At 35.1% G+C, this 23,934-nt stretch overlaps 1 protein-coding gene across 3 annotated transcripts in view; it reads left to right on the forward strand.

Moving 5' to 3' along the window:
• Positions 1–23,934, forward strand: part of DIAPH3 (diaphanous related formin 3) — a 226,826-nt gene that overhangs the window by 37,838 nt on the left and 165,054 nt on the right. For all 3 annotated transcript variants that reach the window (XM_082073435.1, XM_082073436.1, XM_082073437.1), the window contains 11 exons: positions 2,260–2,334; positions 2,418–2,487; positions 2,856–2,992; positions 3,454–3,559; positions 17,173–17,283; positions 17,713–17,831; positions 17,981–18,097; positions 19,329–19,447; positions 19,582–19,646; positions 20,256–20,360; positions 22,836–23,171. In XM_082073435.1, coding sequence (XP_081929561.1) covers positions 2,260–2,334; positions 2,418–2,487; positions 2,856–2,992; positions 3,454–3,559; positions 17,173–17,283; positions 17,713–17,831; positions 17,981–18,097; positions 19,329–19,447; positions 19,582–19,646; positions 20,256–20,360; positions 22,836–23,171 — 1,360 coding nt within the window. The remainder of the gene's footprint in view (positions 1–2,259; positions 2,335–2,417; positions 2,488–2,855; positions 2,993–3,453; positions 3,560–17,172; positions 17,284–17,712; positions 17,832–17,980; positions 18,098–19,328; positions 19,448–19,581; positions 19,647–20,255; positions 20,361–22,835; positions 23,172–23,934) is intronic.

Here is a 23,934-nt window from a genome sequence, read left to right on the forward strand (position 1 = left end):
ATTAAGAAAGGATTAGACAATTTTCTTTTTTCTGCATCTGTCTTGACAGAATTGTTGATGTGGGTCTTCTGTATGCATGTTTGCTTCTTTTCTTCTATTAACTTGTTTTTTTAATTGGATTGTCTTATTTAGAAGATGTAATGGTTCACATGGGAAGACACATGTTTTACATTAACTCAAGTTCTTCTGATGGAGAGTTTTACAAAATATACTTCCTCTCTGAATGTGATAGCTTGGTATTTTAGCAGACTGACAAAAAGCTGAGTGTTTGCTCTGGGTAGTGTAAGTAATCTGTATTCTTTTTGTGGAAGCAGAGGAAAGGGCAATAGTAATGCAACAGTATTTTGGGCACTTGATCATTCTCGGCATCCTCAGTTGCTGGATATATATGACAAAGTGGCTCCACACAATTCTGTCTCATACTAGACATTTCCTAGCACATCTTGTAGGATCATCTTTAGGTCAGATATGGCCAGTTATACCAAAAATAATTAACAGTTAATTTGCCTAATCTATTTCAGAATTAAACACTTATCCAGGAAGGAGAAAATTGTTTTCATAAATATTTACTTTTAGGGGAAAAACATAGAAGCTTCTGATCTGATTCTTTCTTCTGATAAGTCCATTACAGTTCTGTATCTAGCAGATACAAAGAACTGTTTAATCCCATCCTACTATGATACTGGAAGTACTATGTATTTCTAAAAGCTATTGCATCTCCCTTATATTATTTCCAATAGAAAAGCTTATTATTTGTTACCAGTAAGGTCCCACCATTATAGCAGTATCTAAATATTCTGTTTACTATTCAAAAGTGGTGATAAATTTTACTCAATGTGTACAATGGTGTCTAAATAGACAAAACAAAGAAAATAATGGAGAAGCTATAACCTAACTAAAGGGAACTTTGTAATTTTCTTACTAGTTCTGATCAACTTGTTGTTGAACTTCTGACGTTGCAGAATGGATGATTCCTTTTTACAGAAAATATTTTATTTTGTTAATACATGACATGGCATTTACTCAGCTTAAGCCGTTTTTAAGTAATAATTTAAAGAATGCACAGATGCTATTGGTACTACACACACAACAAGATCATTTTGATAATGAAGATGTTGAAAAGTATTACATCTTCATCGTGCTAACTATGTGTGTTCTAAATGGAGATGGTTTTGTAATCAGTTAACAGGTAAAAGTAATAGCTAAAAGGAGAAAAAGTATGGCAGAGATATTATGAAAAGATTATGAAATAATTTTCTGTCTTGTTGGTCAAAGACAATAATATGAGATCCAAGGATTGTCTTATGACATGGAAAGTTGACTAACGGTGTCAGGAAATATTCCTGCCTCTTATAGAGGAGTATTTAAGTACTTGTGAATTAATTCTATCATTAAGAATTATAACTTCACCCTTTATAAAAGCAATTCCCTGAGCAAATAGTCTCTACAATTTCTCTGTTTGTATGCATACTTTTGTTGCTTTTGCAGCCAACTTCTCCTTCCTGCAGTGGGATTTTGTTAGTTTGAAGTTTAAAATATCTGTGCCATACACAGACAATGAAGTATAAAGAGCAAAATATTTCTTTTGTTATGACTATGAATGACAGTGTTGGCCATGAACTTTAGGCTTACGTACTTGATCAAAGTTCATCTTTTCAGCAAGACGAACAGCTACTATCAAAGGGATGGGTGCAGTTACTTGTGTTTGATATCAGGGAGTTTTGAGCATTAGTGAACAGGGCTGTGAAACGCTGTCTCATGTGGAAACAGTGTACCTGGATTTAACCTCACCAAAAGATAGCTTTGGCAAGAGCTGAGATTTCAATTTTTTGTTGTGTTCTCTTGGAGATATTCATATGGATTAATATCTTGGGTGGCCACTTGTCCAATTCCTTTAGGCTTTTCCTTCATTCTCTGTCATTTACAGTTAGATTCTGACCTTTCCAGGAGACCCTAGAACAGTAGAAATTTTTCTTCCCTTCCTTTTCAAGGTTTTTTTAATTACAGTTCTGTGCCAAAGAATATATAAAAATTACTAAATGTAATGGCTACAGTAATTTTTTAATGTTTTTAAATTTAAGGTTATCCAGTGCTTCAATGAGTGAATGGAATGACTCTTGATCTTCTATTGAGCAAAAAGTTGATTTGGGATTTTAAAATGATCCAGTTATACTGCTTTTAGTTATGCTGACAATTTTAATTCATTGTAATTACTCTTTGAAATGTCAATCTTTAAATGTCTTTTCTCTTTCTCCCTAGCTGGGTTGAAAACTTTGGTCGAGAAGGTCTGGGGCTACTGTTGGATGTTTTGGAAAGATTGGTTGAGACAAAAAAGTAAGGACGATTTAATATAAAATTGCTAGCTTTTCTTAATATGTAAACAACATTTAATTACACTAAATTTTTTATTTCTTCAGCCAGGATAAAATTGTGAAGAGGAGTCAGCACAAGGTTATACAGTGTTTGAGAGCCTTCATGAATAATAAGGTATAGGATTTTCTTTAATCTAGAAATCTGAATTACTACAGTTCAATCAGATAATGTACATGGTCAGTGGGTGTAAGACTACAATTTGAAGAATTGTGTTGGTCTGCTGTGGTTTGAAGTTCTTTCTGCTGCCACTTCCTCTGCAGAAATATATTCAGAGACTTGTGTAAACTTCTGATGCTGGTGTATACCCTTATTACAGACTAAGTGACCCAATTTGGACTTTTCTCTCACTTAATTTTTTTTAATTAAGTATTTGACAGACTTAAATGTCATTTGAGGGAATTATCACTGTCTTTTACTGGATATTCAATACGGTCATTTGGATTTCCTCCAAATCTTCTTACAACTGTTTTTCTGTTGTTTAGTATGGATTGGAAAGAATTTTGGGAGAAGAGAGAAGCCTTTTGTTGCTGATCAAAGCAATTGATCCTAAGCAAACTAACATGATGACGGATATAGTTAAACTCCTTTCTGCAATGTGCATTGTTGGAGAAGAAAACATGTAAGTACTGTATTTAGCCTGAAACAGTAAGGTAATTTTAGGATATCCAAAATTCTAATTATACTTGAAATAAATGCTAAAATTTTCAGCTTAGGTTTGAAAGTAATACCTGTACTACATTGCCAGTTTTCAGAATACCTTTGTCTGTGATTTTTATTATGGTCATATCAATATGAGTTTTCTTTTTGATGCGTGGATCTACTGGTTAGATGGAAGCAGCCATTCTTTTACTTAAAAATTTTTAGCATGACTTTTAAGGTATCTTAACCACTGTAATCCAGTAAGTCATTCTTTGGCTACAGAAATCTCCAGGAAATGAAGTAATGCTTATATGTACTAAATTTGCATGCAAGAAATTGAAGAAGTTGAACACTTCGGCAACATGGCTCTTCAGATAACAAATGAACAGCAAGGTTAAATATTATATCTCTCCTGAGTGAAATGCTTTTCTTTTTTTACAGCCTTGAAAAAATTTTGGAAGCTATAACAGCAGCAGCAGAGGAAAGGAATGCTGATAGATTCTCTCCTATTGTAGAAGGTCTTCAGGATAACTCAGTTCAGCTGCAAGTAAGCAAATTTTTTGCACAAATCTCTGCAACAAGCAAAAATAAAATTGCTCATTTTTCTGTATTGAACAAGACATTACAATAAGAATGGGGAGGGATACCATTTCAAATAAGGGTCAGATTTTGCAGTGTTGTTTATAATGTTATCTTTTAAAAAGCGCCACGGAAAGACTCAGTGGTGAGAAACACAGAGGCGTTGCAGGTTAATTTGTTGATTTCTGTTTGCCCAAATCGTACAGACTTTGGGAGTTATATTTACACTTCCTTCTAAAATAGAGCATTAGTCATATATTCAGGTGTAAAAATATTATCTCACTTCTGGTGATATTTGTTGAAGCTTTAATAATAGTAAAAACCAAAGTTTTTAGGCAAGTGCTTTTTATAATTAATGTTTAAGCCAGCACGAAATCTGTTCCCCATGTCCACTTTATGATTTCATAAAATTGTACCCAGAGAGCCTGAAGAAAGAAATCCTGCACTTTATTTTCAATTTTCAGTTTTTCTCAGTTGGATACAGAGTTTACAGCAAAAAGATACAAAGTGTTACACTGCATTCGAATGGTTATTATAAATCATTGGTTTAAAAGTGTAAATATTAACTTGTATTGATTTTCATGTACATCCATGGAACTGAATGCTGTTCGTAATTGCCTTTCTTCATGAACATTACAAAAATGGCAGAAGGTGAATCCCAAGTTTGGAAGATATGATTGTGTTACTCCACTGCCAACTTTTGGATTAAACAGTCCGTGTCTGACAGTAAAGAGTGCTGTTTTTTTCATCTGTCTCACAGAAAAGCTAGCCATAAAGAAATATCTGAAGCTGGAGAATAATTTGTAGTTGAATTATGCCAGTACCAGTGGGATTCTCTTTTGAAAAATTGTCTTTCCTTTCTTACTCTTTCTGTCTCCTAATCATGGAATGGTTTGGGTTAGAAGGCACCCAACCCCTCTGCCATAAGGGGGGGCATCTTTCACTAGATCAGGCTGCTCAAAGCCCCGTCCAACTTGACCTTGAATACTTCTAGAGATTGGGGACCCACAACTTCTCAGGATACGATTGGCTTTTTGGGCCATAAGCGCACATTGCTGGCTCGTATCTAATCTTTCATTTATGAATATCCTCAAGTCCTTCTCCTTAGGGCTACTCTCCATTTATTCAGCCTGCACAAATACTGGTGATTGCCTCGACCCAGATGCAGGACCTTGCACTTGGCCTTGTTGAACTTCATGACGTTCATATGGGCCAACTTCTCCAGCTTGTCAAGGTCCCTCTGGATGGCATCCCTTGATGCTCCCATCCTCAGCTTCCTATTATGTGATTTCGTACCTCTTCATTACAGAGCAGAGCTTTTTATAGTTACAGTTGCTTATTCACCTTTTTTATATGTAGTCTCTGAATAAGTTTCTTTCTGACCCTTTTTAGTAGTCTAAAAAGTAATTTGTAGTATAACTTGTTGAGTAAACAAAGTAATTTTTCTTTTTTATCCAGTATTGTGAAAATCGCTACCAAAGCACTTTATTTTCTGAAGTGCGTCCTAGAATACACATTCTAGGAGTGCTCAACTGAAATCAGGGGACTATCATATAAAAGATGGAGATAGCAAACAACTATCTGGTTAAATTAAGTTACTTTAATTTGACAAAGAAATTATTGCCTTCCATTTATTTTGGTTGTTCCGTTTCTGTTGTAGTGTTCATAGGTATCCCTGTGTTCTTTGTCCTGAGCGAGATATCCGAAAGCAAGATTTTTCTTTCTTTAAATCTTGCTGTCATAGCCATAGTGGGCATCAGTTACTATAACAGGACAAGTTTAGCTTTGAATTACTGCTCAGTTTTCTGGCAGTAGGAGTATATGGCCATGGTGTAATTACCAGGTGAGGTGGTAACTGAATATCTTTTTGTTTTGTTTTAAGTCTTGTATATGTCAGTTTATCTCAGTATGGATTTATTACACTTAATTAAAAATTTTTGAATGAAAATCAAGGATTTTGTAGATTCTGTAGTTCCCTTCTTTGCTTCAACCTTGAAGATTTCTAAATGCCTGTATAAGCATATTGCACTCCACTACCAATGTTGATAGTTAAAGTTGCTTAGGAACATCAGACAGTCAGTTTCAGGGTCAAGAAGGTCAATAAGGCTGGAAATATAGAATATTTTGTTTGTTCTTATATTTTATTTGTTGTTTGGTTTTGAAAATTTTTAAAAGTTATCAGGTTGATGTTGATTCATACAGAAGGTGTTGATTCTGCCATAGTGTAGAAAGGTTTGTCTTTTTTCTTTTTTTTTTTTTTTTCTTCCCAGATTTTTTATTTTGCTAATGTATTGAAAATCATAGTAATTACCTTTAAGGATCAAAAAGGAGACCTTATATTGGCAAGGCTGGAGTGGGGCTGGCAAGGGGCTATAAAGACAACTGTCAAGTAATAAATTTCTTCTTTGAGAAGTGGCTGGGGGGCTTAGCCTGCAGTTAAGATTCACAAGGAGAGGGAGAAAAACCTTTATGTTCCAGACATAGTGAGACTGGAAAGGGACTGCAGAAGGAAAGTGTAGACTACAAGACAACAAATTTGCTGTTTTTCAAGGCTTTTGAGTCTGCATTTTCCAGATTGGACATAAATTTCTTGTCATAGTGGATCCTTGCCTTAGGTATTTTTGCAAGAATCATTGCAGTTCTTCAGTATTAAATTTAAATATATGATCTCATATATTTCTGTTCTTCTCTGGGGTCTCTGTTTCATTTGGATTTCAAGGTGAATGATGTTCAGTTAACAAGTTGCTATTCAGTATGATTTTTTTTCTCCATATTTTAGTGTCCTTGAAATAGAAGGCAGTATGAATTTGGACCAGGTGTGCAAGCTTGGGCATGTCAGATTTTCAGGACAATATAACTATGATCTTGCTGCTTTTCTTATTTTTTAGTCCTCACTTTGCTTGTACTGCTTGCTTGGTTTTCTTGGATATCAGGTCATGACATAAGTAAAAAAACCTGTTCTTATTTGATCAACTTGAAAAACAAAAATATGAAAAGTGTGGTGATTTTCTGCTATGCTTTTTTCTGTTGTTTTAATATATATTAAGAAAATTTTATTAATAAATATAATCAGTCAAAGAATTTAAAAAGAAGTCAAAATGCAGGAATTAGTTTTAATGTTGAATAGTGGTAGTTCAACGTTTGTATTAGATGAGCAGCTTCTTTCTTTGGCATGAATATGGATATCAATAACACTGTTAAGAATATTTTGATTCAGTAGAGAGAAATGCTTTAGGTCACGGAAATTATATTTACCAATTTCAGGCTATTATATCTGACTCAAAAGAATTTAAGAGTCTGTGTTCTCTATAGTGCATACAAAGGTTTGAGACTTCCAGGTCCATCACAGTACTTATATGAGATTCCTAAATTTTAATAGTATGAAGAGCAATACTTCTCTGACTATTCTTTACTGCCTTGTAGGTGTTCAGAGTCCTGAAATTGATTTGTGTAAGGCTTCCAAATGTAATCTTGAATTTTGCGGACCTGTGTGTACTTGCATGTGTCTAGATTTAATAGGGGGATCTGGTTTTCTATACAGTTCAAAGAGCACAAACTACCTTAGAAGCAGCCACTTTATTAGGAGCAGCAGGTAAATTTAACTAATTTGATATACTTGCCCTTTATCCATGATGGGTACCCAAATGGGCATTTCACCCATTTTCCCCCTTTTAAAAATTAAATAAAAGTATAAGGGCCTCTCTGAATCTATAAATATATCTTATGGATTAAACTGTAGGTGAATAGATAGTTGCTCTTTTGAATCAACATTTGGGAATAGGCTTCAGAAATTATAATCCTTTGTTAACAGTTGTTGGTAAGCAGCCCCTTTAATAAATAGATACCAATATTAATGGCAGTTGAGACAGTTGGTATGCAGGGGGAAAAAGGTCATAGCTGTGTATCTCTGACCACTTACAAACATGAGCACTTTCGTACTCACTGTTTGCAGCGATGCTCAACTCCATCACTGACACACCACTGATGAAGAGAACCGAATCAGTGCAGAAAACTTCAGCTGAGTTTTTAACTGTGCAGTAAAAACTTCTGTTTTTCTAGGACTACTCTTCAGATATTAGACAAGTATTTTTCTACTTGTATGCCTTCTCAGGTTAGTGGTGTACTTCCATTTGGTATTTTTTATTCTCTGATATAGGACATAGGAGCACTTTTAAAACTGAGAATTTAATCTAAATGTTAAATTGCAATACTTCAGCCAAATATATTAATTTGTCTTTACTGAGAGTGTTACCCTAAAGTTCATGAAAATAGGTAACATTTTGCTGTTTCATTTGCTGTGTCTTTTGTAGACAGAGAAAATTTAATGAAAGTTCTTTTTTTGAGTTACACTTAAATTTGAACACATTCTTTCTGCTAAAAGGCTTTCTTTCATTTTAGACTCCACAAATGCTAGATTTCTTTTTTTTTTAAGACCAGAAAAGTCAAGGTTTCTCATGTGAATCAGTTGTAAACTTTTATAACAATGACATTGACCTGGTAGTTCATTTGACAGTGTTTTAATGAGGCAAAAGTTTACAGTTGTCAGTTACTTGGCATACTTGCCTTGATTATCTGCTTGATATATGTAGGCTTGCTTTGTGGCAGTTCAATTTGACACTAACAACTGACCTTTTCAGTTTTGAATTGACTAACATTTCTGTTACTTGAAGGCTGAATATATAAAAAGTTTCAGTATGATGATTTTTGTGTTTTTATCAAAAGCTCTATGTATCTACATTTTGCATTGGTTGAAAGCAAAGGATATTCTTCCTCTTGTCTTTCATAAAACCCAAAATTATGGAAAACATACTTAAATGTTGGTTCAGGACAAGATTGCTGATTTAGTTTGAGAATGTAACTACAGTCGGGAGTAATACTGAGTTTCTGGTTTTATTAAAGTAAGTGTAGTTTAGCATCTTAAGCCTGTGCTCAAGAAAATGTGTACAAGGCAATCTAGTACCTTGTATACTTACAGCAACAACCAAAAAGTTTAATACTTCCATTGTTCAAGTCACAGAGACAGGAAATGCAGCTCTTCTGACAGAACCCATTTTGATGTATCTAAAACAATGACAACAACGACAAACTGTGTGTTTGCACAGTTCTCATTCTTCTTGTAGAATCACAGTAATGCTTCTGCTCTCTAATCATCATCTTTCATCACTGTTCCTCAAGCAGGCAGTTTAACTTCATCAGTAGCATTGCTCTCTCAGTATTTTCAGTTGTCAGAGAACACCGTTTCATCTTTCTTTTTCACCTAATATTATGAGAATGTGAAATGGTATGTTCTATGATATTTTGGTTAGCTGAATCACTTGGTGATTCTTGATTGTTCTGTGCTAATGAGATCATTTCCATAACTGCATATATAACAGGATGAATCAGAGCAAAGCACATATTATCAGTCTCTACATTTAGATAATATGTGTTTAAGATGCATGTAAAGGTACATGCATGTGCATGGTACATCTCAAAGTCATTACTAAGTTGTTTTTTTTTTGGTCATTAGCAAAGGTAAATAATGGATGAAGATCAATATAGTGTCTGTACCAAAGCCAAATCTACAGCCTGTTTAGTACTGGCAAGCAGAATTTAACTAAATATGCATAATCTTTACAGACTTTTCTACAAATGCATACTTGCAGTAAGAGTGAGAAAAATAAAGTAGAAAAATCTTACTACAGTTCCTCTTATTAAAATGGGGAAGATATGACATAAGGCAAAATCTACCCCATAGTTAATAATTTTCTTGCAGGAAAAAGCTGCTCTGAGCTACTGAGATGTACCTGACGTTTTCTACCAGAAAAGGACTGGGTGGTTTATTCTTTCTGGCTTTAAACTGGGAAAAATCCAAGTTTAAAGTACAAACTGTGGAATCCTCAGAAAATGCATCTTGTAACTTGATAGACTTCACTGGTTAGAATCACAAAAGATTGGAATTTCAAACTGTAACTTCTCACTTAACATGGTGTAATTTGTTATGGAGGAAAACATTCAAAATTTTGATATTCTATGTGAACTGTATTGTGATCCATGCAGAGTTCTTCCTTACCAGAAATAATGTGTGTGCATCCATCAATATTTGGCCATCTCTTAAATAAACATGCAAAGTCAACTATTGTAGGTTTCCCTACCGTGCGGCAGCAGGGTGTTAAGTGTTCCAGATGGAATACACTCACAGACCCAAAAATCCTCTGAAAGCTAACACGGTGGACTATACTTAGCTGCAGTTCTTTAGGGATGAAGAAGGGAAGGAAGCATCTAACCAGACTGCCAGCTGAAGTGAAAGATTTACTCTTGTCTTTTCCCTGAAGAAAGTGCTTCTACATGCCTCCACTGCATGCCTGTTGTAAGCAGCAGGATACTCTCAAGGTGTAATTACTGTTTGTGTTAGAGGTGTCCTTCAGGAAAGAGTACTTGGAAACTGTAGTCGTCAGCACCAGAACAAAATTTTAGAAGGTACATTAGAGAGCTGTGTGTTACCATATGTCATTTGCTGTTAGAGCCTAAAATAATTTCACTTCTTCAGGCATCTTCTTAAGGGCAGACTGACACCTATAGAATCTACAACTCTTCCTGACTTGCTTTACATAGAGACCATTTGTGCAGTATGTTTTACTCACAATGACTTTTACCTTCCTAGGAAGCTAGTTTACCTATCTTCATTAAACTTCATACTACCTCAGCCGAAGTACCTCTTCATTTATTGAAGATGACACATCTTTTTTGATATGGACACAGCCTTTCTACATTGTGTCCGTGCGTGAAAATTTAAAAGGCTGTCTGTCTGTTTACAGAATCTTATCCAAGGTAACTGAGTGTAAAAGAATGCGGTTAGGGCCCACTTGTCTGGAGTGCAAGCACTGACTGATTGTTCTGTGTCCCAAGAGCTGACATTTATAGAGCTGTCAGCTGGAGCATCACAGGCATTTTCCTTGAGTGCTACGTACTTCAAAAATTGCCAGGGAATGATGTTACATTTGGGATAATTTTTCTTCAATTTTTTCTTAATTAGGAACATTGAAGACCAATGTGTGGATATTCCTTGGAGTATTGTATGTAGTATAAATGCATGCAAAGCCAAGCACCTGAGGAAAAGAATTCCTTCTCTGTAGCTTCCTTTCTTCTTAAAAAGTTATTTCAATTCTTTGAACTCTGTTTTCTTGTTGGTGTGACCCCTTATTAGCAGCATTAGAGAGTGGACAGTCTCTTGTTGTGGAAGAAATTACCCTGTTATTTTCACCACATTTCTTTGATTAGTAACCACACTCCGGAAGTAGGAAATAAACTCATTGTCTGACTGTTGTTAGATCTGAAGTCAGTAGTGCTTTCTGGTAATTTAATAGTTCTAAATACCAATCTGTATTTGGAAGTTCAGAATTTTTAAAGTATGTTGTTACACAGATTTAGCACTACTTTAAGATGAGAAATTAATAATCTGTTATTTCTAAACAAAACTCATGTACCTCTGTCTTTGATGGAGGTAAAATATGAGACTTATTTAAAACTTTGTAGATTGGAAACAAATGACCTTTCTAAGTAAGTGGCAGATCTTTATGTTTAGCAATGTAAGACACTGAGTAGGATTTAATCTGCAAGTAAGTCAACCCATCAAGCATTTGAGCTAGATTCCTAAACTCTGAGGTAACCATTGGGAAATCCAAGGGCCAATTTAATTGTCCATGCATGAACTTCAAATGCAATTTCAGATGCCTTTGTAGATATGACATGGTTCCTTTAGGAGGTTCCGACCCTTCTGGACTGGTATTTTCAAGCCAGATGGGACACACTGAACCATCTGTAATGGTGCTCTGTGTACTCTGTGTTCATGTTTAGGGTGATGGATTGGATCCCTAGTCAGTAAAAACAATGTATCCTAGAGTGTCCTGATCATGCCATGTGTGTTGTAAAGATCTTTTAGAGTCTAGAATCTTACAGAAGAACTTTAAAGAAGGAACTAGTAGACTACTGAGTAAAAGAATGGGAATTTAGCTATGTGTATAGCTACATATAGATATCTGTCTACACACAGGCATCTAAATGCAGGTATCTGAAGCTCGAACTGTTGTCTTGGAAAACTCTAGAGAATTCTGTTGGGGTTTATTCCAGTGTCTTATGAAGACACTAACTGAGCTAAGCTTGCTACTTTTTTTTTAGTCGACTTACTCTCAAACATAGGGTAATATTAATACATTGTTTTTCTGACTGCAAAGTTTAGAATAGCAAAAAGTTTATTTGCTCTTGAATATTCCCTAGGTTATTGGTTAAAACTCTCTTTTAATGAGCCACTTACATGTTAATCAAGCTGAAGAAAGGTATTTTTCTCTTTCTCTTGGTTTTGGAGCCTTCCCCCAAAATTAACTTTCCAGACTGCAGTGTTACTAAAATTTTTACAATAATTTAATACGTTTTTTCCTTATGGGTTTTATGTTTGCTTAAACAGATCTATCTTGCTGCAATCTACTTCTCAGTGAATTAACGAATTTCAAATTATTGTGATCATGTGTGATTTAAGTATTGTATGCTAACTGCTAGATATTGAATGACAGTTTCATTTGGAGCATGTTTTAAATGTTTGTAATCTAGTGATAGGTTCTTGCTGTTGTCTTTATCATTAGTCTCTTTAAAAGTTTTTCAATTTTCTTTTAAAGTTTTCATGAAGCAAATTACTCATAGATGTATAAGCAATGCCTTGCTTAGACTTGTGTTTGCTTCCTCTTGTATAACCTTTTCTCATTCTGCTTTTCATAGAGTTCTGTCTGCAAATTTCATTGCTGCTTTGTACTCCTATAGAAATAATTTGCTAACTAATTCTGTAGATCTTTGCCTTGTTTATTCCAGGAAAGCTGAAGTATGTTCTGGTTATGAACTGCAGTGGAATCCCCACTTGATCAAATTTGACTGAAGTGCTAGAATAATAGTTTTTACTGATATGTTTCTTGTTTTCATTGTCATATCTTGTCTCTGTTTTATTTGAATAGCATATGTGCACATGTACCTTGTTGATCTGGCAAATTAAAAGAAAATACCTTTTTTTTTGGTCAGCAATTACATGTGTACACATATTTTCATCTAAATTGCATTGTTACCTCAAAGATAAAACTGTAGCTTGTTCTTGATCAGGGTTTTCAAAGTAGCATACTTTTTCAGTCTCTGATTGCTTCTTCATTGGTTGTTTAAATCAAGTGTGATAAATGCTGATTCCTTGCTTAGCAGTCCATTCACGTCAAGTTTTGCATGAAAATATACTGTGTTTTAAGCTGCTGATAACAATGACAAAGGTTTCAATTCCAGTGTAATCAAACAACACGGATTTGACTTGATTTGAAATGTAAATGTAACCTTGCAGTACTGCACTTTATTGCTGACTGTATGATAGTGTTGTCCAATGAAATTTGCAATCACTGAAATGCCTCACTCATGTTAACAGGAGTACAGGTGTTAGTGGCATCTGTCAATGTGCTGAATTACTGGTTTTGAATGGCAGAGTTAATTGAATCAAGAAAATGTAATTGAATGAAAGACTCAGTACTCCAGAGAGATAAATTGGTGATGGTATAACAGCTTTCAACTAAATAAGCTCAAAATTAGACAAAGTAAAAATTTTTATCACGTCTGCTGAAGAAAAATAGAAATACTGATAGAGTGGATGGTTTGGTAAAGTGGACACGTATCAAAACCAGTAGAAAACGGTTTAAGAATAAAGAATACAGTACATGCTTAGATAATAAGAGAATACATCCTGTACTGTATATTTGCACTAAATTTTACCTGTTTTACTTGCATTTTCTGTCATTGTTCACATCCAAATTACAGACAGGCTGATCAGATTCTCCACTGCATTGTGACACTGCAACTTGTGCAGTTTGTGGGCCTCAGGAATACACCTTATATTTGAAGCCAATAATTTGTTGTTAGTCTAAATCAAGTCTTCATGTTCTAATCAAATTACTCTCAGTAGTACTAACATGTGTCTCTGCTTACATCTCATGCCTCTTCTTCTCTATGCTGCATTTTATTTAGGGTCATATTACTATTTTGTCTTCAATTTTATTCAAAACTTCCAAGTAAAGAGTCTTTTGTGACTTCTCATTGTTGGCTTTTTTTGTAAGTTGTTCTGCCAACCCCTGAACATTTTTATGTATCTGTTCTACTTTGGGAACTCGTTTTGCACTCCCGTAGAACATTTCATTAAGTGTTGCTGTGGCCTTTGTTTTCTTTAGGTACTTCTTTTCACCACTATCTTTTACTGACTGGACAGATTCTCTGCTTCTCTTTCTTCCTTCTTTTGTTACCTTCAAGGAAAAAAAGATGTGTTAATCATAGATGCTGTGTGCAAGTTAGCATTCAAGGACTACTTCTTCCAACCTCAAGATCAGAGCATCCCGACACATAGGAAGTCAAGGAAGGGAGCCAGGAGACCTGCTTGGTTGAACAGGGAGCTGCTGGGCAAACTCAAGTGGAAGAGGAGAGTTTACAGATCATGGAAGGAGTGGCTGCTGTCAGAGGGTGTAGGGAGGCAACTAGGAAAGCTAAGGCCTCCTTAGAATTAAACCTGGTGAGAGGGGATGAAGGACAACAGAAAGAGCTTCTTCGAATACATGGCAGATAAAACTAACACCAGAGGCAGTGTAGGCCCACTGATGAATGGGGTGGGTGCCCTCGTGACAGAAGATACAGAGAAGGCAGAATTACTGAATGCCTTCTTTGTCTCTGTCTACTCTGCCAGAGGCTGTCCTGAGGAGCCCTGTACTGCTGAGGCCCCAGAGAAAGTCAGGACAATGGAGGAGTTTGCCTTGGTTGATGAGGACTGGATTAGGGAGCAATTAAGCAATCTGGATATCCATAAATCCATGGGTCCAGATGGGATGCACCCGCGGGTACTGAGGGAGCTGGCTGAGGTCATTGCTAGACCACTCTCCATCCTCTTTGCTGAGTCTTGGGAAACGGGAGAGGTGCCTGAGGACTGGAGGAAAGCAAATGTCACTCCAGTCTTCAAAAAGGGCAAGAAGGAGGACCCAGGTAACTATAGACCGGTCAGCCTCACCTCCATCCCTGGAAAGGTGATGGAACAACTTATCCTTGGTGCCATCTCAAGTCATATCAAGGATAAGAGGGTCATTAAGGGCAGTCAACATGGCTTCAGCAAGGGGAAGTCATGCTTTACCAACCCCATAGCCAAGAGGCAATGGGTGCAAACTGGAACACAGGAGGTTCCACTTAAATATGAGAAGAAACTTCTTCACGTTGAGGGTGACAGAACACTGGAACAGGCTGCCCAGGAAGGTTGTGGAGTCTCTTTCTCTGGAGACATTCAAAACCCACCTGGACACATTCCTGTGTAGCCTCATCTAGGCATTCCTGCTCTGGCAGGGGGATCTTTTGAGGTTCCTTCCAATCCCTAACATGCTGTGATTCTGTGAAGTTGTTCCTCAAACTTTTTTTTTTTTTCTACTTTAAAACAACTTCAATTAGCTAAAATTTTTATTTCCCCCTCCCCCCTACATTGTTTTAGTTTGTTTAGATGTAATAACTTCAATAATTATTTTCTAAGACTGGAGAAAGTTACAGTAGTTTTACAACATTTTTGTGCAGTTGATTTAATTAGTTGAATTTAATGTTCTTTGTCCTATAGATATCAATAAAGTGAAAGCAATAGTTCTCTTTTTCATTATTGTACAAACCTGGGTATTTGCACATGCTGAGTTTCATCGAAGTTCCAAGGGAATAGAACTTAACTTCCATTCTTTGTGCAAGTAAGGGGAAGGAGCAAAGATTACTCCCTCCTTCTATTGAAGTTTTAAAGTTTACTGTTGAAGCAAGGTATGTTGTATGATGGAGTAATATAAGAACAGATGTTGCCACAGCAGCTTTTCTCCAGAAGTGTCAGATTGGTTAATACAGCAGTTCCTACCATGCCATGTCGCGCTGTCTTTCGTTGAGCATCCTTGTCCTCTCAGGTGTGTCTGGAAGTTGGAGAGATGGTCCCAGCTCCTCTTATACAGCTGTGGGACTCCTGGGGATCTCTCTCCAGGTGACTCCCAACACCATCATTTACAGGACTGGGTGGAGAATGCCTTAATTGCTTAATTGAGTAATTCTAACACTTGGTCCCTAACCACATGCTGGAGCTCACAGTCTGCTTAACTTGATTTTCTCAACAAGTTCAAAGCTCTCACACTGATTAACAGGTTGTTTGCATTAGTTACATCCTGCTTATAACTAAACTCCTCCCCTCTCCTATAGGGTTAACAAAAGTTCATCTAGATATGCTAACACTGCTGTAAAGTAGGCCTTTTTTATGCTGACTGCCATGCACCCTCATAACAATTTAGCCACAATAATGTATGAAACTGCTTTCTTACTTATAATCCTTGCAGTAGGATAAATGTACGATCATGGTTATAATTATGTTATCATTTAATCTCGTCACATTCCTCTTGTAAACCTAATGAGTACTGTTGTGTTTCTTACACTCTATCTCAAAGTAGCTTGGCCATTTATTTCTTCTGGTGACCATATGTAAATTCTGTACTTGGAATTATATGTAACTGAAGATTACTGATACAGTATGTTCCTAGGATCACCCTGTGCCTGATAGTGGCATAATACATCATCATTTTCTAGATGATAAAAGGCTTTACAACAGAAAGTATTTAAACCAGTTTGTTCTACTTGTTTACATAGTATGTTTGGCCAGAAGACACATTCTAATTAACTTGTGCTTTTAAACCCCCTGTAAAATGCTGGAAATACATGAATAATACATTTCCTGTGCATTGAAGCAAGATGTGCAAACAATAAAGAGGGGAAAAAAAAGAGAGAAAAAGGAAATAGTGGCTCTTGTCATTGTTATTTAATGATAAATAATAATTTGCCATTTTCCTAAAGGCTTGTGAATCTGGACAGTGAATTTCTGCTGTTCCTGGCTATGGGTTTTCCACATAAATCTCTTGATTCTTTGGAAGGGGGGCTACTTGCTAGTTAGCCATGGACTGATACAGGCATCACAGTTGACCTAATGCTTTCTTTTGAGCTGAAGTAATGATTTTCATCAAGTATCGTATGACAGTCAGTATATTGAAAGAGGGAAGATTTTTAAAAAGAAAGGGACAAAGCCCATTTTGTTCTTCAGGCTCAGTTTAGTTTAATCAACATTTTGTCTTTTATTACATTTTCTACTGTTCACACAGACTTTACCATTTCTATTATGTCTCTAGCTATTTCGATATATGTGTCGATAAACGTGTATTTACATTGATTGTTATATGTTGAGAATTGTGCTTATTAAGGTATTTACTATGTGCTAAAGTTCATTTACCAGAGGAACCTGCCATTTCTATGAAATGGCAAAATTAATTAAGTGAGAAAATACTTTATTTCTATGGAAATTTGTTAACTAATGTTTGGTGTTTCTAGTTCATGTGGTTGATAAAAAATTGAAGTATCTTAATGATAAGATTATAGTAGATTGATAATTAGATATGACATAATGCCTAATTAGTAGTTTGTTATGTCTTTTGACTGTGGTGCATATTGAAATCTAAGAAATAAAATAGTTTGCTATTTCCTTTGTTATAGGTAGCTTGCATGCAGCTCATCAATGCTCTTGTTACATCCCCTGATGATTTGGATTTTAGGCTTCACATCAGAAATGAATTTATGCGCAGTGGATTGAAAGAGATATTGCCAGTAAGCGTCTTATAGTCTCTCTTTGCATTACTATTTAAATTATTGGACTACATGAGCCTGATAGGGGGACTGGGAGAATAAATTCTAATAAATTATTCTCAAAGGCATTTTATTAAGTCTGGGCATGAGCAGTTAGATATGAGAATCAGTCCTAAAATAAGGATGAAAAGGTGAAGTGTACTCTCTAAACTTTATGCTGATTCCTCAGCACTTTACGTCTTTGATTTAGAACATGTGACAGACTGTGCACAGTCTTCTTAAGTCAGGCTAAAGCCACATTCACCTTTTGAATATTTAACTTAAATCATGTAAGTCTTGTAATTTTAAACTTTAAAAGAACATATACTTACGAAGTTATTAAAAAGATAAGGTTTATTTACATATATAAATGCTAATTTTGCAAGCCTTTCTATTGTTTCTTCTTTGCAGCGATTGAAATGTATAAAGAACGAAGCACTAGATATTCAGCTGAAAGTGTTCAATGAACATAAAGAAGAAGACATGATCGAATTCTCTCATCGTTTAGAAGATATTAGATCTGAACTAGAATATCCTTTTGATATCAGCAAGAGGAAAATGAACAGAATAAAGTGTATAATGGTCATTTTTCTGGTATAACTTCTGTTTAAAAGAGTTATCAGTCAACATTTGACTGAAATATTTTTTTTCTTGCTATTATTCTCCTTAACTCTTTTACCGAAGTAAATGATGTTTACAACATGGTGTGGAATACAGTTAAGGACACTAGTGCTGAAGGATATTTTCTTTCTATTCTCCAACATCTTTTGCTAATAAGAAATGATTATTTTATACGGTATGTTTAATGCTCTATTAAATGTTAATTATGGATTTTCTTGTCATTTAGTCATTAATAGAATCTTTTTTCCATTCATTTAATGATATGTACAATTTATAATTTTCCTGTGCAGATTGCAATTTCTAAGTGTTCCTTTTTGAAGTCATGTTCCAAAATATCAGCTTTGAATAAGAACCGTCTGTATGTTTTTGTCTCTTCCACTTACAATGTAATTTTAAATACTAATATAGAAAACTATTTTTGTTGAAATCTGAAACTTATTTACTGCAAGTATAAGTGATTAGGACAAGTTGCTTAACTGGTTATAAATTATGGTAGTAGCATTGTAATTTTGTAGTATATTTGAGTCAAAGAACAAAACGAAGTATGCACAGAAGTGCACTTTATGCAGGAATCTGAATACATACTTAATTTAGAGTAACTTTTAGTTGGCAATTGAGTATTCTCAATATACATTGTAGGTCAGCGTGAACATGTTAGTGGCTCTTAGAAAATTCGTGAGAGGAGTTACAGGGAAATAGTTAATAAAATCGTAGGTGTTTGAAGCTCACAAATACTTTCCTTTCTAAAATCTGCTTGTGTTGTTTTTGAGGAAGCACTAGAGGAACCAGATATGAACTGAACAGGGCAGAAAAGCCATCTGTTTTCTGCAAAACCCTGAATTTCAGGCAAAGTCTGGTACAGGTCTACCCTTAAGGGTTAAGAGTGTTTGTCTGACATTGGTACACTTTTGCTACATCCTTTCCACCTGAAAGGGTTTGAATTCACAGCTTGCATGTTCTGGACAAGTGACCCAGCTCTCATACCCCTTGGCATTTTAGAACAAGGCACTTTTCATTCCTCTTACTGCAGCGGGGCTGCAATGCACCCATAGTTACAGAAGTCACAAAGCCAGAAGGGATCAAGTTGAAGGAAGACCCTTCTCTTTACTGGGAGGAAGCAGACAGGAGTCTTTCTTTCCTGTAGTTCCACAGGAGGAGAGATGCAGAGTTTATAATATAAGAAAGGTTTATCTTTACGTCCATTGTTTTTTTCAGGCTTTATGTAAACTGTTCTTGTGTAATAAACTGTCAGATATATTTGTCCCTTGAGACTTTTGGGCTTTGCACCTATTCTTCTGTGGAAATAAGTCAGTCCAAATCTTTTGACGTTACTGTATTCATAGACAGGATTATAAGTACACGTTAGTAAATAAACATGTTGCAAAAGAACTAATCTCTGTCTTCAGTCCACAGTATTTCAAATTAATTGAAGAGTGTGTGTCCCAGATAGTGTTACATCGAAGTGGAACCGACCCAGACTTCACGTATCGTAAAAGATTAGATGTAGATTTCAGCCACTTAGTAGGTAAGTACTATACTTGGAAATGATCACGGTAACTTACTTCTTTATATGTTAAAAAAAAACAAGTTGAGGTTGTATATGTGATTAAGAATTTTGTGTTCCCTGTATATGTGCGAGTTCTTTTTATTTTTTTCAAGATATTTGTGTAGATAAAGCAAGATTGGAAGAGTGTGAGGAGAGGGCTTCTGAACTTTCCAGAAAAGTAAGTAATTTTAAATTATGTGATCGTAAGATGAACATAGGGGATTATGTTATAGCTTCATGAATAGTGTTAACTGAAAATGGCATGGCTTTTAACCTCAAATTACTATTAGTTCTTATGATTAAGTAGGATTTTGGATGTATCTTGTGGACTAGGAAGCAGAGAAAAGTGGTATAAAGTAGTTAACTTTAACTGAGAATCTTTCTACTATTTATTTTAAGTTTTCATTTACAAATCTCAAAATCAGCTGAATACTTTATTTGAACAGTTTCTTCGACAAGATAAACAGTGGGAGAATAAGAATTTACTTATTTGTATCTACAGACTCTGTAGTACTGTACATCAATTTTTCAAGCTTCTCAGTCTAGTTCCAACTTAAAATATATTAAGTATTTTATGCTATTTCATATAGTAAAAACTTGTAGTGGTAACAGAGATGGTACTTCCCCTCAGTGGATACATGGAAGTTAAAATAGCAGATATATTGTGTATGTCCTTTGTATTGTTAACATGTGAACTTCAAGAAACACAAAAGGAAAAAATTGAAATCTAGGGAAACTATGCTGAGTGACTAGTATCAGCAATGTAATTTTTTTCTTTTTTTCTTAGTTTGAAAAAGATTTTGTAGTTTATCAGGAGACCCAGGCCCTACTGCAGAAGAAAGAAGAAAGGATCAATGAACTGGAAGCAGAATTACAAGCTTTTAAATCACAGGTATAAGACAGTTTAAATGAATGTATGAGGTATTGTTTTCAAAGTGGACTTAATTTTGCATTTTTTGCAGATAGCACAGTTGAGGATTTCTTTCAAATAATCCTGTTATCGATTATTATAGACTGTTAGTTTCCTTTATTTCTACTTTATACAAAGAGTTGTAGTGTGACATTAATTAGCTATTTGAGTTCCCAGATGATCCTTTTTGTGCCTGAGCTCTGTTAATTAAACTAGTTTCTTAAGGGTTTTGCTTTCATTTGGGTTTTGCTTTCAGTGTCATATATTTCCAAAGTAATTAACCACATAGGGTAATAAGTCTTATGCTTTCAGATTAGCATTCATCGCTGTGATCTTTATCCCTCCACAGGAAGTTATTCGTTACCCAGTTTGCTTTGCTAAAACCTTACCATGGATATCCAGCAGTGAAAGAAATAACCTGTGGCTGGATAAGAACATTTCCTGATAATTTTTCAATTTTGAAGAATAAATAGATATTTTAAAATGTGATGGAGAGGAGTATCTGAGATTTTTGAGAGTAATACTTGAGTTAAGCTGTAACTGCTTCAGCTCTAAAATCTATATAAGCAAACTGTGTGACTAAGTAATTTTTCCAAGTCTTATTTCCTTGAATAAGAGGCACGATCTAAAAATGGCTAAAGACAGTCAGCACTGGGAAGACATACATATAGGAAGTTGATAAAATATAAATTTGATCATAGAGGGTCTTTTTATACTTTTCAGCTTGATTATTTTTCTTAGTGATGAAAACTAGTTTAGCTCTGCTTTCGTCTGTTTAAAAATGACATTCAAATTCAGGTTTCTTTTCAGAATTAACTGTTAATGTTGAACTCAAACAGGCTTTAAAAAAAAAAAAAAGGAGTTACAGAAATTGTTGCTTTCTAAAATGAATTTTATTAAGAGTTATGTATCACCCATTAAGGAAGTATTTTTATGTGTGTATCTTGAAAACATACTTAGTTTTTTTGGTAAGTGAAATAGGTCTATATTTAACTTGTTCTTTTGTTCACTATATTAAATATAGCTTTTTATGGGCAGATAGTGAGCATAGCATATATATCCTACTAAGAAATTATCATACCATGAATTATCCCACTGTTAATGTTACTTTGAATGTTTTGTAAATACCAAGTAATTGATTACTGCAACTTAGTTCTTATACTCTTAAATCCATCTTAAGAGGAATTTTTGGTTTGCCTGTCGCATCAGTTGCTACTTAGCATGGCTACTTCTACTTGTTAGGGCTGTTTTTCTCCTGGTCTCGTTCCTTTACTCTTTTGTTGTATTTGGCATTTGTTCATGAATTTCTTTTATTGTTAGAGCGTAGTTGTTCAGTGTCTACTTGTCAGTGAAAGCAATGTGTATGTTGAGAAATTCAAAACAGTAATACTGTTGTGCATTTATTTATTTGCACTTATTGATATTCAACTATTTCCTTTTATAAAAAATTAAATCCTTTGCTTATTGTATCCCCTTCCATTCTTTAAAAAAAAAAAATTGACTGTTTTAGCTCATAATCATTATTTGAAAAGTTGATTAATACTGTCACCTATATCAGTCATTATCACAACTAGATAAATATTACTTATTGATTCTTTCTTTGTTGTATTCAGGTACATATTTATTAATGTTTGAAGGCCTATGATGGAAGTTCTTCAAATAGTAGAAACAAATGTATTTTTTTTTTTAGACTTAACTGAAGTGCCAATAAGCCCATTTCAATACAAAATAGGTGTTCTTAATATATGAAATAAGAAATTGGTGTGGTATCTTACAAATTGTCACTACAGTTTTCAAAACTGCTTAAATATTGTTGTTACTACTTTCCCTGTCCACTTAGTTATAATAGGGCAATGTTTCCAATTTTAACAGCTAGAATAGCCACTACTTTAAAGAAGATTTAAAGAAGAACTGTAAGACAACTGTATTTTTTTGGAAGAATTTTTTTTCTTCATTACTTTATGCCTTTGATTCTGTAGAAAGAGAACACTCCTATATTTGAAAATATCTATTTCTCAACAGAATTATTAATCTCATCAGATTCTGCTATTATGTCTTGGGAATATTTCTCTGTAATCTGTAGGATAGGTAAGAACACTAGAGACTAGGATGTTGGTTTTTTTTTTTTAAGTTGAGCTAAAATGTGGTACTCTAGATAAAATTTCATCAAGGCACTTCTTAGATCATGGTCAGTGAAATATGACAAATAGAATATAGCATTTCATTTTTTAATTTTTGGTGAGCGCCCCCGGTCTGAATATTTACTTCAAATATTGAGAATTCCAGTTATGAAATCAAAGCATGTTGGCCTCATTAGAATTCATATTTGATTGTCCTATACAAGAAAAATATCACTAACTTTCGGTTGGCTTGCTGGATTTAATCTATAAACTGTGACTGATATGGCATTTTGTTGATAAAACGCGTGAAACTGCATCAGAATATTTTCCTTATCAGTATGGTTCCTTGCCACCTGGTTTTCTACCATCAACACGTGGAGATGCATCTGTGGTTCCACTGGATGCTGCAGGACCACATCAACTGCCGCCTCCTCCTCCTCCGCCACTGCCTTCTAATGGAGCAATTCCACCACCACCGCCTCCCCCTCCTCCTCCACCACTTCTGAATGGCTTGGGAATTCCTCTGGCCTTTGGTGGTGCTCCGCCACCACCGCCTCTGCCAGGCCTGCCCGGAGCACAGTGGTCTCCACCTTCATGTACTTTGCCATTTGGAATGAAGCCGAAAAAAGAATTCAGACCTGAGGTTACCATGAAGAGACTCAACTGGTCCAAGGTAGTACTTGATTAAAGGCAAACACCTGATGTAAAATCTTGTGTAGAGCTTAGGATAAACAGATTGTCAGAAGGAAGATTATATATACATGGAGCACATGATACATTAGTTAAAATTCCATAAGATATGAATACTTTTCTGCCTTTAGTTGTCATTGTTTTCCAAAATCTGTGTTTCATTGACTCATGAATCATTTGGGCAAGTATCTGTCGACTTTATGAGATGTCTGGAAAGTTCGTTTCTGGTCTAGAATAATGCAATCTCGGTAGCAGCGTTTCTCCTGGGTCCTGCTGTGCCATGTCTTTCAGCAAACTGTTGACCCTGGTCACTGCTCTGTACTGATAGCTGAACAGCCAGATAGTTTCCAAACAAATCTTTTACATCTCTCTAGCTGGACTGTGGGAAGAGGCATTGCAAGTCTCTCCATTTGTCATAACTGTAAATATGTTTATATAAATATATTGATTGAAAAAAAATATACAATCTGTTTGTTTGTTTTTTCTTCTCCATTGTGACAGGATCAAGTATACTAGGGTGATCAATCTACTGGCTTTTTGAAACTATAATTATTTAGACCAAACTAAGTCTGTAAAACGTTCTTCAGAGTTTTGTGAAGTCATCAAAGCTATAATCTAAAAAGTATACTTAAAGGACACTTAATATCCAGTTAAACCAGCTGTGTTCAGAGACTATTTTAAGTTTACCCAGGTTTTAAATCTAGAGCAAATATAATTTGCTACATTTAGATACTGGATAGCAGAGT

This window comes from Streptopelia decaocto, assembly GCF_964273445.1.
Source record: "Streptopelia decaocto genome assembly, chromosome: 1".
In the NCBI taxonomy this organism is placed as follows: domain Eukaryota; kingdom Metazoa; phylum Chordata; class Aves; order Columbiformes; family Columbidae; genus Streptopelia; species Streptopelia decaocto.